The 13,090-nt window shown below is 44.5% G+C and overlaps 1 protein-coding gene across 1 annotated transcript in view; it reads left to right on the forward strand.

Moving 5' to 3' along the window:
• The window catches only part of KIF21A (kinesin family member 21A), a 443,437-nt gene that overhangs the window by 189,947 nt on the left and 240,400 nt on the right, over positions 1–13,090 (forward strand). The window contains 5 exon segments of the mRNA XM_029617139.1: positions 6,379–6,574; positions 6,838–7,027; positions 8,216–8,279; positions 11,669–11,808; positions 11,811–11,871. Coding sequence (XP_029472999.1) covers positions 6,379–6,574; positions 6,838–7,027; positions 8,216–8,279; positions 11,669–11,808; positions 11,811–11,871 — 651 coding nt within the window.

Below are 13,090 nucleotides of genomic sequence, written 5' to 3' on the forward strand. Positions count from 1 at the left end.
TCACATACTTGCTCAGTAGAGCAAAGGTTCTACTATCTTAGAGATCCATTTGATGTCAGTGATTGTCACCCATATGTAATGGCTACTTCATCCTGCTATCTATGAAAAACACCATTTACGGTAGCTAAACTTGCTTTACAAGGCACTATGTGTGTGTGAAATATATATACACAGACATACACATATGTATGTGTATGCACTTCTCAATGTCTAGAATTTCTATAATAGCTGTGATCAGTTTTATTTTTGTGTTAAGTGAATGAAACCAGAAGTATATCTGCCAAATGACATTTCAGTACTTTTAAAATTAAGTAGAGTTTGTGTTAGGTTTATTTTCTTTTGCAGATGGAGGGTGAGTTCAGTATTTTATTCATGTGCACCTCATCTATAAATTCTAGTTACTGTTCTTATTCTGAATGCAATTTATTGCTGTGGCTTCTATTTTTAGGTGTTTTTAAATTGTAAATATAAGTGTTTTCCCTAGTGTGTAACCAGATGGACCTCAGAACCAATGGGTTTATGCTCCCCTGCCAGCAGATGGAAATGGAGCCAGGTTTCAAAGCTGATGTCACCCTAGATACACCCCTGTAGTGACCTCAGCCCTTCAGTGTTTCTCCATCTACAGGCAGATGCAGACATGCTTTCCCTATGGGAATTGCTGTACCTTTGGAAGAAGAAATTCTACTTTTATATTGGAGAAAAAGATTGAGCCCCATTCTCCTCCAGTGATACCTAAAGATCCCTCCCTCAGTTAAGAATTCCTGAGGTGATTTCCGAGATCCCTCAGAGGTATGCCTTGGTCCGGTAGCTGGTTCCCAGCATGGACCTTGCTGCTGAAGCAGCTGAAAGGCAGTGGTTGCAAGAGGCCGAGCATGGCGGTGATGACCAAAGCCTTCTCCCCCCCACAGCTGGAGACAGTCTCTGTACTCTGCCGTTAATCGCTGAGCCCAGGTAAGTGTAAAAAAAAAATTTCCTCCAGTTTCAGAGTCGTTGGAGGGGTTTCGGAAGACTTCCTCCGATCTCCTTGCTCGGCATACTGTACCAACGTTTGTTCCCGATTCCATTGGGGTAAGGGGAAGTGGGCTTCCAAGTAAGTTGAGCAGCCCCCCGGTGGGCTAGGCCATGGTGGCACCATTTTGCATTTGTTTTTTGCTTGTATTACCCGCCATACAGCTTCGGTACACGCAATGCCTGTTGGCTGTGAGCACGCGCTGTGCATAATAGTGCACATACATACATACACAACTTACTAGGCACAGAATCCAAGTAAAGCTCGGGCTGTGCGTGTGCCTCACTGTGGCCTGCATAGGTGCCCAAAATCTGTGCACATAAAATTTTAAGCGCAAGCTATTTGAACACGTGCAGTTACCATCACAAATGGCTCCAGCAGCAAAGAAACATAAGTGCCTTTCTCTCTGCTCTGCTTGTCATATTAGGGCTGCACAATCTGACCTGGATTCTTGCTTTTGTCAGCACTGTGAGGAAGCGCAGGGAGAGTTGGCCTCCCTGGACTTTGCTAAGCCTGGCTCCTTCCATTCAGAGAATATGTTAGCCACAGCCTTAACTGGCAGTACCCCAGATCTGAGTAACCCTGGGACTGGGTCATCCATGGGAGAGGGAAATTTAGCGGCACCTACCCCAATACCTCCTGGGCTAGGCATGGACCTGGCTAACTTTCCTGGGTGGAATTCTTTCAAGGCCTTCAAGTCTTTGTACAGGTAAAGTTCTCTACCTCACTTGCCCCTGTCTGGACAGAACCTCAGTCCGTAAGCTATCCCTCTCCCAGTCCTATCGGCAGACCTCTAGGCATGCCTCAACTCACCAAGGGTATCCCTGGCAGGGACCTGGGTGGCACGGATGAAGAAGAGGATCCAGATTCCTTGGAAGATGGGGAAATCCCCCCCTGGTTTAGAACCGTATTAGACTATTTTACCGTTTTTCCATAGAGACAAATTGCCGGCCCTGGTTATCCAGACCCTGAAAATGCTGGGAGTTCCTGGTGCGGACTCTGTGACAAAACCAACGAAGAATCCCATTCTGATTTTTCTACGGAAAGCCTCTTGCTAATTTCCAGTATTGGAAGCCATCCAGGAGTTGATTGACTTGGAATGGGAAGCCCTAGAAGCAAGTTTTAAAGGTGGATGAGCATTAGAAGCTCTATACCCACTGGATTCGGCAGCGAGAGAACGTTTGCGTTTCCCTAAAGTGAATGCTCTGTGCCGTTTCTAAGCGAATAACTATCTCAGTGGAGGGAGGAATGGACTTAAAGGATACTAACGATAGGCGGATGGAGTCCATCCTTAAACAGGCCTTTGACACAATAGCAATGACCTTACAGATTGCTTCTTGTTGTGCCCCGGTAGCTCGTTCGTGCCTGCTCCTCTCTCGGGAGGTGGATGACTCTGGGACGAATTCCATAGTGGTGATGGAACCCGCCGCTGCCTTTTTAGCTGACTTGGGCTCGGACCTAGTCCATACGTCTGCCAGAGGAGTGGCCTTAGTGGTGGTGGCCAGAAGACAGCTGTGACTGCGGAATTGGTCAGCAGACACAACCTCCAAGGTAAATCTCACAAAGATGCCCTTTAAAGGATTACTCCTCTTCAGAAGCGAATTGGAAAAGACTGGCCAGTAAATGGGGTGAATCACCAGTATCCTGGCTACGAGAAGATAAGAGAAAACAGTTACAGCGCCACTCTCCCATGAGGGGTTGATCCAGAGGATCCCAACGCTTTCGCTCCTACAGAAACTCAACATTTCAGAGGTCTCAGTCCTTTGGGAAGTCTCAGTTCTTTTGGAGTAGACAGTCCAAGAGAGGGTCAGGTTCAGGTTTGTCCCGAACCCCCCCAATGAAGTTTTGCCGACCCACCCTTGGAATGAGGAGACGAGGGTCGACTGTCCTTCTACCATCAGTAGGTTGAGATCACTGCGAAGAAATGGGTACTGGAGGTCATACGAGAAGGATATGTGCTGGAATTTCACAGCCCTTTTTGGGACATATTAATGATAACTGCTTGCTGCTTCTAGCACAAGAAGCAGGCAGTGGAGACTACCCTGTTAAGGCTGCTCAGGATGAGGGAAATAATCCCAGTACCTGTACCTCAGGAAAATATGGGGTGTTATTCCATCTATTTCATCGTACCCAAGAAGGAAGGTTCCTTTCGCCCCGTCCTGGATCTCAAGAGCATCAACAGACATCTACGAGTGATTCATTTTCACATGGAAATCCTATGCTCCATGATAATGGCCATACAATCAGGAGAGTTCTTAACCTCCCTGGACCTATCAGAGGCCTAACTACATATTCCAATCTGGCACGAACATCAATTTTTCCTTCGCTTTGCTGTACTGGGTTGTCATTATCAGTCCGGGCACTGTCCTTTGGCCTGGCCACCATCCCCAGAACATTTTCCAAGATTATGGTGGTCGTAGTGACAAGCATTGAGAAAACAGAGAATCCTGGTGCCACCTGTACCTGGACGACTGGTTGATCTGGGCAAAGTCCGTGGAAGAGAGTCTCCGAATGACCAACAGGAACTCGGTTGGGTTATAAACCTGGACAAAAGCAGTCTCAAACCCTCTCAGTCCTTGGAATATCTGAGTGTCCAGTTTGACACCAAGCAGGGCAAGGACTTCCTCCTGACCACATGGATAAGGAAGTTGATGTCCCAAGTGTGTCAGTTGATGAACACGATACACCCGATGGTGTGGAGCTATCTTCAAGTCCTCGATTTGATGGCGGCAACCCTGGAAGTAGTGTCATGGGCGAGGGCACACATGTTCCCTGTTGTCACATTGGAACCTGCTGTCTTAAGACTATTTGATTCGCCTCCTCTTACCAATGGAAGTATGCTCTTGGCTCCAGTGGTGGGTGCAGGAAGCTCATCTGGGCAGGGGTGTACTCTTGTCCCCTCCGAACTGGCTGGTCTTCATGACAGTCGTGAGCCTCCAGGGCTGGGGAACTCACTGTTGGACCAAGGAAGAAGCCCTCTTTAACATAACCGCCTGGATGCCTGGGAAGGCCAATTGATGTGTCTATAATTCAACCACAGGGTCAAGCAGTCCATGTGATGTAGGACAATGCAACAACGGCAGCCTACATTAACTTTATTTATTTATTTATTTGTTTAATTAATTCTTTTTCTATACCGACCTTCATGGTAATAGGCATATCAGATCGGTTTACATAGAACAAGGGGGTATAACTTTAACAAATCATTTAACAACAAGAAGCAAAAAAGTTACAATCACCTATAAGGGTGGAGCCAAGAGCCAGCAAGTGTCACAGGAGAAAGACCTCCTTATGGAATGGGCAGAAATACATCTACAGATGATCTCAGCCTCCCAGGAAAAGACAACGTCAGAGCAGACTTTCTAAGTAGGGAGATTCTGGATCCAGGAGAGTGGGTGTTGTCTGACAAAGCCTTTCAGCTGGTGGTAGATTGCTGGGGTCTGCCGTCCATTGACCTGCTGGCCGCATCTCACAATGCGAAGGTTCCCTGATTCTTCAGTCGCAGAAGAGATCCGTTAACCCTGGGGTTTGATGCTCTCATTCAGACCTTTACGGAAGAGGAGCTGCTATAAGCCTTCCCTTCAAGGCCCATGCTAGGCAGGGTTATTTGCAGAACTGAGCGCCAAAGGGGATTAGTCCTAATAGCTCCAGATTGGCCAGGCATCAGTGGTATGCGGACATGTGGAGACACCTGGTGGAGACCCCCCTGTGTCTCCTTCCGCACAGGGACCAGCTACAGCAGGGACTGGACCTTCACGAGGATCCAACTCTGTTCTATCTTACAGTCTGGCCCTTGAGAGGGTTCACCTGATGAAGTGAGGGTATTCGGTAGCAGTAATTGCCACCTTGCTCCGCGTGTGGTAGTTCTCTATGTCCTTAGCATATGTGCGGGTCTGGAGAGTATTTGAGACCTGGTGCGAGGAACGCAGTGTTTCCCCTCAGATGGTCAAAATCCCCCTAATTCTGGAATTTTTGCAGGACGGCTTGGATAAAGGTTTGACCCTTAACTCCTTGAAGATCCAGGTAGCAGCTCTTTCCTGTTTCAGGCACAAGGTGAATGGCACCCACCGTTTGGCTCATCCGGACATGGCCCATTTTCTGAAAGGGGTGAAGCACCTCTGGTCACCCCTACAGTGCCCTTGTGAAATCTTAATCTAGTATTGAAGTTTTTGGCAGGGCCTTCCTTTCGGCTGCCATGCAGTCTTTCCTTGTGTTTATTAACCTTGAAAATTGTGTTCCTGGTGGCTATTTGCCCCACACGACGCATCTCTGAACTACAGGCATTGTCGTGTTGGGAACTGTTCCTCCGGATGACTCCAAGAGCGTCACAGCTTCGTACCGTTCCATCCTTCTTGCCCAAAATAGTATCGGAGTTCCATTTGAATCAATCCATTTCGTTGCCATCCCTAGATAAAAACAAGGACGCAGAAAAATATAGTCTCCTCGCCTGGATGTTCACGCCCAGGAGGTCGCAACATTTGCAAGGGTGGTGTTAACCGGACCACAGGCAGCCTCCCACCCCAATTGGGAGTAGCTTTTGTACATCCCATTGGTCCTGAGTCTACCTGGCTACACGCTAGGAAATGGAGAAATTACTTACCTGATAATTTTGTTTTCCTTAGTGTAGCAGATAGACTCAGTATCCCACCCCTGACTGCCCAAGGATGCCAAGGATTCATCTGTGGGGTGGATATCGATTCCAAGAGATTATGGGTAAGCTGTCATCCAGTCCCTAGATCAGGGCATCTATAATCTTACTGGGGCTCAGTGTTTTGTTGGTTGAGTACCGTTACGGTTATCCATTTTTAATCAAGTTTTTTCGATAGTATGTCCATAGTGGCTTTTGAAGAGAATACTGAAGGGCTGAGGTCACTGCAGGGGTGAATCTAGTGTGATGTCAGCTTTGAAACCTGACTCCTTCTCTATCTGCTGGCTGGGGAGCATAAACCCATTAGTCCCGAGTCCATTTGTCTACATTAAGGAAAACCAAATTATCAGGTAAGTAATTTCTCCATTATTTTCCAGCTACTTAGTGTTTCTTTGGTAAACAGATATTTATCTATGTTTTCATAGTACAAGTATTCTTGCTTTGTACCTTTTCTGGTTGAAACAAGTGCATACAGTTGGGCAGCTGAGGAGATGTCAGTATGGAAAAGGCACAAAAACAGAAAGGAGGATCCAAGGCAGGCAAAAGGAGGGAGAGCACTTAGGGTAGTGGTGTTTTTCTGGTGTTTATTTAATAGACATCTGTCTCTTTTATTTGCTTTGAGAGTATTTATTTGTTAAAGCCTAAAATTGGGAGACTATTTATGTCATACTGATTTGTTTGTTTTTTTCTGATGAAGCTGTTTTATTTCTGTAATTTTCAGCCAAACATTTATGATAGCTTGTGTTAGCCCATCGGATAGAGACTTCATGGAAACATTAAACACGCTTAAATATGCCAACCGGGCGCGGAATATCAAAAACAAAGTGATGGTGAACCAAGACAGAACTAGTCAGCAAATCAATGCTCTGCGCAGTGAAATTGCACGGCTACAGATGGAGCTCATGGAGTACAAAACGGTGAGACAAAGACATGTTATTTTAGGCTCATTGTGAAAATGTTTGCATATTATCATGTTCCAAAAGAATGCTAGTTAATCAGCAAAGTGCATGTGAAATATCTGGATGAATTGCATTTGTATGTGCAGTGTACTTTGGCTATAGATGAATGAATTTGAGAAAGTTGCTTTTATTGTTCTTGAGCATTGGCTTGCTAAATGTAATACTGTACATATTCCTTTGAGTTCAGTTAGATCAAATACAGAAGTCTGATTTCACTCTAGGGGAAGAGAATTATCGATGAAGAAGGTGTTGAGAGCATCAATGATATGTTTCATGAGAACGCCATGCTGCAGACGGAAAACAACAATCTGCGTGTGAGAATTAAAGCCATGCAGGAGACCGTTGATGCATTGAGAACCCGAATAACCCAGTTAATGAGTGACCAGGCCAACCAGATCCTTGGCAGAGCAGGTACCGTTTCTTCTGAATATGTTAATTTTCTACAGTGGTTTTCAATCTGGGTTCCTGAATTTATCCCAGGGGTTCCACAGTTCTGCCAGCTATTCCTTTCCAGTGTCACTCAGTCTTGATGAGTTTGAGCCGTGCAATGCTCAAACTCTTATGCTGTTCTCGCAAATCACTTGAGAGTCCCATGGTGCTGGGGTGGGGGGCGCAGCTGTGAGTAAGATGGGGTTGGCAGCTTGCAGAGAGTGAGGGGATGACAAGCTGGGGAGATGGAATAGGCCTGGTGGCAGAAGGATAGGTTGGTGGAGATGACTGGGATCAGTGAGGCTAGGGGAGGGCACTGGTGGCGTGCAGTTGTGGCTAGGTAAACTTTATAGAGGCGCTTCAGTCTGAGCGGGATCCCCCCCCCCCCCCGGAGTTCCAAGGGGAGCAACCCCCGCCTTTCTTCAGCGGGTTCCACGCAATAACCTTCACTTTTGTGAGGATGCCTTAACTTAAAAAAGGTTGAAAACATATTGTTTAATAGAAGATTTCCTAATAAGTGGTATCATTTAGAATTGTTAACAGCAAGGATAACTAAGATTGTTTTCCTTTTAAATGTTATAATGCTGCCAAATCTTTTGTGAAACCAAGATGTCTGAGTTTCAAATATGCACTTGTATATGATTTTCAAGTTGAGTAATTCTCCATTGTCTAGTGAGAATCCTTTGTACTGTTGATTTCTACTTTGTAAAAATAGACTAAGAATCAAGCTATATTTGTTATGTTTATAATAATGTTTTGATATTTGCGAAAGGATTACCTCTTATTTTATTTATTGCATAGTACAGGGGTGGCCATCTCTGGTCCTCAAGAATCACAAACGAGCTTAGTTTTCAGGCTATTCACAATGAATATACATAATACTATGTTTATTGTTTAATGTAACGCCCCCCCGGCGATAGTTGTGTTATATGGAAACCGACTTGATTTGACATATATATATCAAGAAAGTCGGTATATAAAAACCCTAAATAAATAAATAAATAAGATAGATTTGCATGCACTGTCCATTTATGCAGATCTGTCATGCATATTCATTGTGAATAGCTTGAAAATCAGGCTTGTTTGTGACTTTTTGAGAACTGGAGTTGATCATACCTGGCACAGTATCATGTTCTAATTGCTAAAATGCTAATTATTTTCTTTTTGTAGGAGATGGAAATGAAGAAATTAGCAACATGATTCATAATTATATTAAGGAGATTGAAGATCTTAGGTATTGCATATTAGATTTTCAGTGTTATAATCCAGGGTTTTTAATTTCTTATTTTGAAGGTCTTTGATAATTAGGGGTGTGTTACTGTGAAGTGCTTTAATAACTCATGAAACTTATAGCTTCTCCTAGCATCTTGATATTTTTAATGAACAGTAGAATTTTGGGAGCATATGTTTAGGACTTCTTCTTTTAGGTATTTATAAAGGGCAGATTTTCAGAGCCCTGCTCGCGTAAATCCGCCCAAAACCGGGCGGATTTACGCGAGCAGGGCCCTGCGCGCCGGTGAGCCTATTTTACATAGGCTCACCGGCGCGCGCAGAACCCCGGGACTCGCGTAAGTCCCGGGGTTTTGGAGTGGGCGTGTCGGGAGGCGTGTCGGGGGGCGGGGCCGGAGCGCGCGGCGTTGCGGGGGCGTGTCGGCAGCGTTTTGGGGGCGGGCACGGGGGCGTGGCTACGGCCCGGGGCGGTCCGGGGGCGTGGCTGCGCCCTCCGTACCGCCCCCAGGTCGCGGCCCGGCGCGCAGGAGTCCCGCTCGCGCGCGGGGATTTACGCCTCCCTCTGGGAGGCGTAAATCCCCCGACAAAGGTAGGATGGGGGTTTAGACAGGGCCGGGCGGGGTGGGTTAGGTAGGGGAAGGGAGGGGAAGGTGAGGGGAGGGCAAAGGAAAGTTCCCTTCTAGGCCGCTCCGATTTCGGAGCGGCTAGGAGGGAACGGGGGTAGGCTGCTCGGCGCGCGCAGGCTATACGAAATCGATAGCCTTGCGCGCGCCGATCCAGGATTTTAGCCGATACGCGCGACTACGCGCCTATCTACTAAAATCCAGCGTACTTTTGTTTGCACCTGGAGCGCAAACAAAAGTAGGCTATTCGCGCTCGTCTGAAAATCTACCCCAAAGTGCATATTTAGGTACTTGTTTTTCAGCTAATTAGGGGTTCTTTGGAGTCTCAAAAATCAGTGTTTTTATAGCACAGGTACTATTTTCCATGCATTCAAGTGGACTAACATGGCAACCACATTAATTACTTAAAACAACCCCCATAGTTGTTTCAAAGAATCGGTGTACTTTTGAATAATGGTAAAAATTATAGCTCCAAATTAGACTAAAATAAACTGTAGCTCCCCATAAGGAACAAACTGTCTTATGCTTGTAATGCTTGCATGCATGAAATCCAAGGCAAAAAAAACAAACAAGCAACTGTCTCCTTAGTGTCTGAGTCTGGCTCCTCTTGCAATAATTCAGTAATGCAGTCAAGGCTCGAAATGAAGTAGAATAAAGTTCCGGTAGCAAACAAATTTGGCTCAGATGAGCTTAGGCTGTTGAGAGAACAGAAGGTAAAGGTAGCCCTCTCTGTAAAGCAGGAGAAAGAGGGAGGAGGCAGCAATGGCTCACGTTATGGGGAAAGAGAAGATAGAGGGATCAGTACCAGCCCTGTGTGCCAGAGAATCAGGCTGCCCCTTGCAAGAGCAAGATGAGGCAATGGTCTGCATCACACGGGCTATGATTAAGGGAACAAGAGAGAGCATCCCTATGCAGGAGCTAGAGAAGCAGTGGCCTACCTTACACTTCATGAGTAGGAGAAGTCAGGAGCACCAGAGGAAGGCAGCACCTAGCAATGCCTAAGAAGGGGAGGGGGGGGGGGGGAGGAGAGGCAGCAGGTAGACTGAAGACAGAGTAGAGATAGGAAGATGACTAAGAGGAGGAGAGGAGAGGCAGCATGTTGGGAAAAGAGATAGGAGTAGAGCAGATAGAATGAGGGGAGGAGAGCCAGCAAATGGAGAAGAGTAAAAAGCACAGCATTAATATAAAGAGGAGAATAAAGGTGTTGGGAAAGAGTGAGTTGAGGGTGGGCATATACAAGGAAGGGGGGAAAGGTGAGAATGCAAGAGGAAAGGAGAAGAAGAGTGAGCACAAGAATGTAGGGGAGGATTAGAGTAGGGTTGAAGAAGAGATAGATTAGGTGGGGGATGAAAAGAGAGATGGAAGGGTAAGTTGAGAAATGAGGGGGAAAGAGGGAGATGGAAAAGTGAGAGTGAGTGACAGATGGAAGTTATAGGCAGGAAGAGGAGGAGACAGGGACAGTTGTCTAGGCTTGCCCTGGATCCCTAAAAACCAGACGAGGAGAAACTAGCTAGTCTAACCTCCACTGTGTGTGGAAGAGAAAATAATAAGGTACCTGTTTTGCTCAGCATACATGGGTAGAGGAGAAAGCTGGCCTGCAACTGATGCTACCCTGTAGTTTGCTTAGAAGGGGGGTCAATGCAGGATAGGGGTGAAGAGACATGCAAAGAAATGATGGCATTGTTGGGCGGAAGGAGGGATGAGATGGAGAGTAGCTATCTTCTTAAATTTCAAGCAGTGAATTCTTAGCATCACAAAACAGCAATACTGTGCAACATATTGTGCCAAATAATCAATTTACACATTTACAGCTGTAACTCAGAAAAAATACCGTATTGCATTACGATGTAGATTAGATGTCTCCAATTTTGCTTACACGCACTGTGTGGAACAGTAGCCAGGACCCCTTATGTTCAATGAGAGCAGTGTGAAGGTTATAGAAGAACTTTGGCTGACTGAAGTTTATTAGACTTTTAAATTATTTTGTGCAGCCAAAAGTCTCTGTCTAGATTGAAAACCTAAGAGCCTTCCTTTAAATTAGAGGACATTAGAACTACTGTACGTGCTCTGCATACAAATTTAATAGTGTATGAGTAGACAATGCCAGTCTCTGAGGTCAGCTTACTAAGTATTTTGCAAGCATTAATGCACATTAAAAGTGCTATTGGCACGTAATCGTTTATGTGCATTAACAGTGCTTTTAACATGTTAGTTGTTTTAATGGAAAAACTTATGTTAATAGAAAAATAATGTACAAGGAAAAGTATGCATGTATATAAAAAAAAAAGTAAAAGTGAAGACAGAAAACTACACCTCTCATAGGCGTAGTTAATTTTTTTGCAATAATGTCAATATTTATTTAACTTTAAAGCAAAATTAATTTGCATATCATTAACTTAGGCCGTTAACGTGAGCTAATTAAAGTGTGTTAACAGCTGATGTTAGCACAGTTAAGTAAATTGACCTCTTTGGGTGCTGAATACCGGTCATGTTTTCATGTTAGATGGGATTTGCATAAATTCAGATTTGTTGTATGCATGCTTACAGCTCTGTCTCATGGATCACTGTGAACATCATAAATATTGTTCTACATTGTTAATGTTTTATAAAAAGCTGTTGGGGACAGGGAACGAGGGAGAGATTGAAGGAAACTTAGTTCTGCTAAATTAAAAGGGTAACCATAAAATTTAGTGGGGTTTTTGTTTTTTTGTTTGTTTTTTTTTTTAAACCCTGTGTATGATGATGAGCTTTTTGTGTCCTTTGTTGTCAGAGCCAAATTATTAGAAAGTGAAGCGGTAAATGAGAATCTGAGGCGCAACCTGGCAAGAGCGTCAACAAGATCCCCTTACTTTGGTACATCTTCTCCCTTTTCTGCTCCATGCTGTCCTGCAGAAAAAGAGACAACAGATATTATGATCTGGCCAAGAAAGATGTAGAAAAGCTAAAAAAGAAAGAGAAAAAGAAGAAAAAAAGGTAAATGCTATCAAATGTATATTCTGCTGTTAATGTTCACGTTTCTATTTGTTTACAAAGTATATTACAAGCAAAATAGTTTGAAGTGTGTGTATGAAATTTTGCTATTGGATCTTTTCATAAGTACATTAGGAATAGATAAAAAAAACAGCTGAAAGCTGCTGTTATGAAGGTAGTGTGTTAATGTTATGTTTGTCCCTGAAAAAAATAAGGCATAAGGGTCCTGTAATTATGGCAATTAATGATTAGTGTGGAAGGTGTAGGACCAATATTTGTTTGTTTGTTTATTTAGGAACATTTACTACCCTCCTCTCCATAGGAAAGTCTGAGGCCGGGTACAAAATACACTCATAAAAATATTCAAAGACAGTCATTAAAACATTAAAAGCAGGAGGTGGAGCAAGTAACTAGGCAGAGGGTTAGGCAGGATTTAGATCTTACCTTCTGCTCCGAGTGAAGGCAAGGTTTGTGTATCAGGTCTTTAAAGAAGAGATGAAGAGTTTTGTTTTTTCTGGAGTTGGTAAGTGACAGGGCGATGGTGTGGCCCTTTAAAGGACCAGTCATTTCTGGGAGATGGGGTTGGGTTCCGATCTCTTCCCCTTCTTCCTCTGGCGCTGAGTCAGCATGGGAGGTCCAAAGGAAGGGGAGTCCAGATGGAATAGACTGGGCCCTGCTCACTTACCCCTGCCTCAGATGTTGCTCCAGGGCTCTGGCTGTTGGTGCAGCTCATTTAGCATAACTCGGGCTATTTACTTGGTTCTAGTCATTCATAAGTTTTTTGCGGCTGGACTAAAGCAGAATTTAAATCATTTTTATGACCTGAAATACCAGATTAACAAACTAGGAGGGTCATTCATCAAAATGCATTAGGGCCTTAACTCTGGCATTAGGGCCCTAACACCCGCAATAACACCCTAACACATGCAATAAATAATGCATCGCGGGATGCGAATGCAAATTTTGAAAATTTAGTCAAAAGGGAGGAGTTTATGAAAATGAGGGGTGCGTAACGCATGCAATAGCATAATGCACGTTATCGCAAGTTTTAACGCCGGAAATAACTACACTTTTTTTCCTGGCATTATGTTGTGCAATATGCCTGAAACGGGATTTATGCTAAATATCACAAATCCTGTTTTGGGCAGGATATAGGGGAGAGGAGTGGAGTAGAGAGGGAGAGAGAGAGCCTCTGGGGTAGCAGGCATATTAGTCAACTATT

This window comes from Rhinatrema bivittatum, chromosome 9 (assembly GCF_901001135.1).
Source record: "Rhinatrema bivittatum chromosome 9, aRhiBiv1.1, whole genome shotgun sequence".
Lineage (NCBI taxonomy): Eukaryota > Metazoa > Chordata > Amphibia > Gymnophiona > Rhinatrematidae > Rhinatrema > Rhinatrema bivittatum.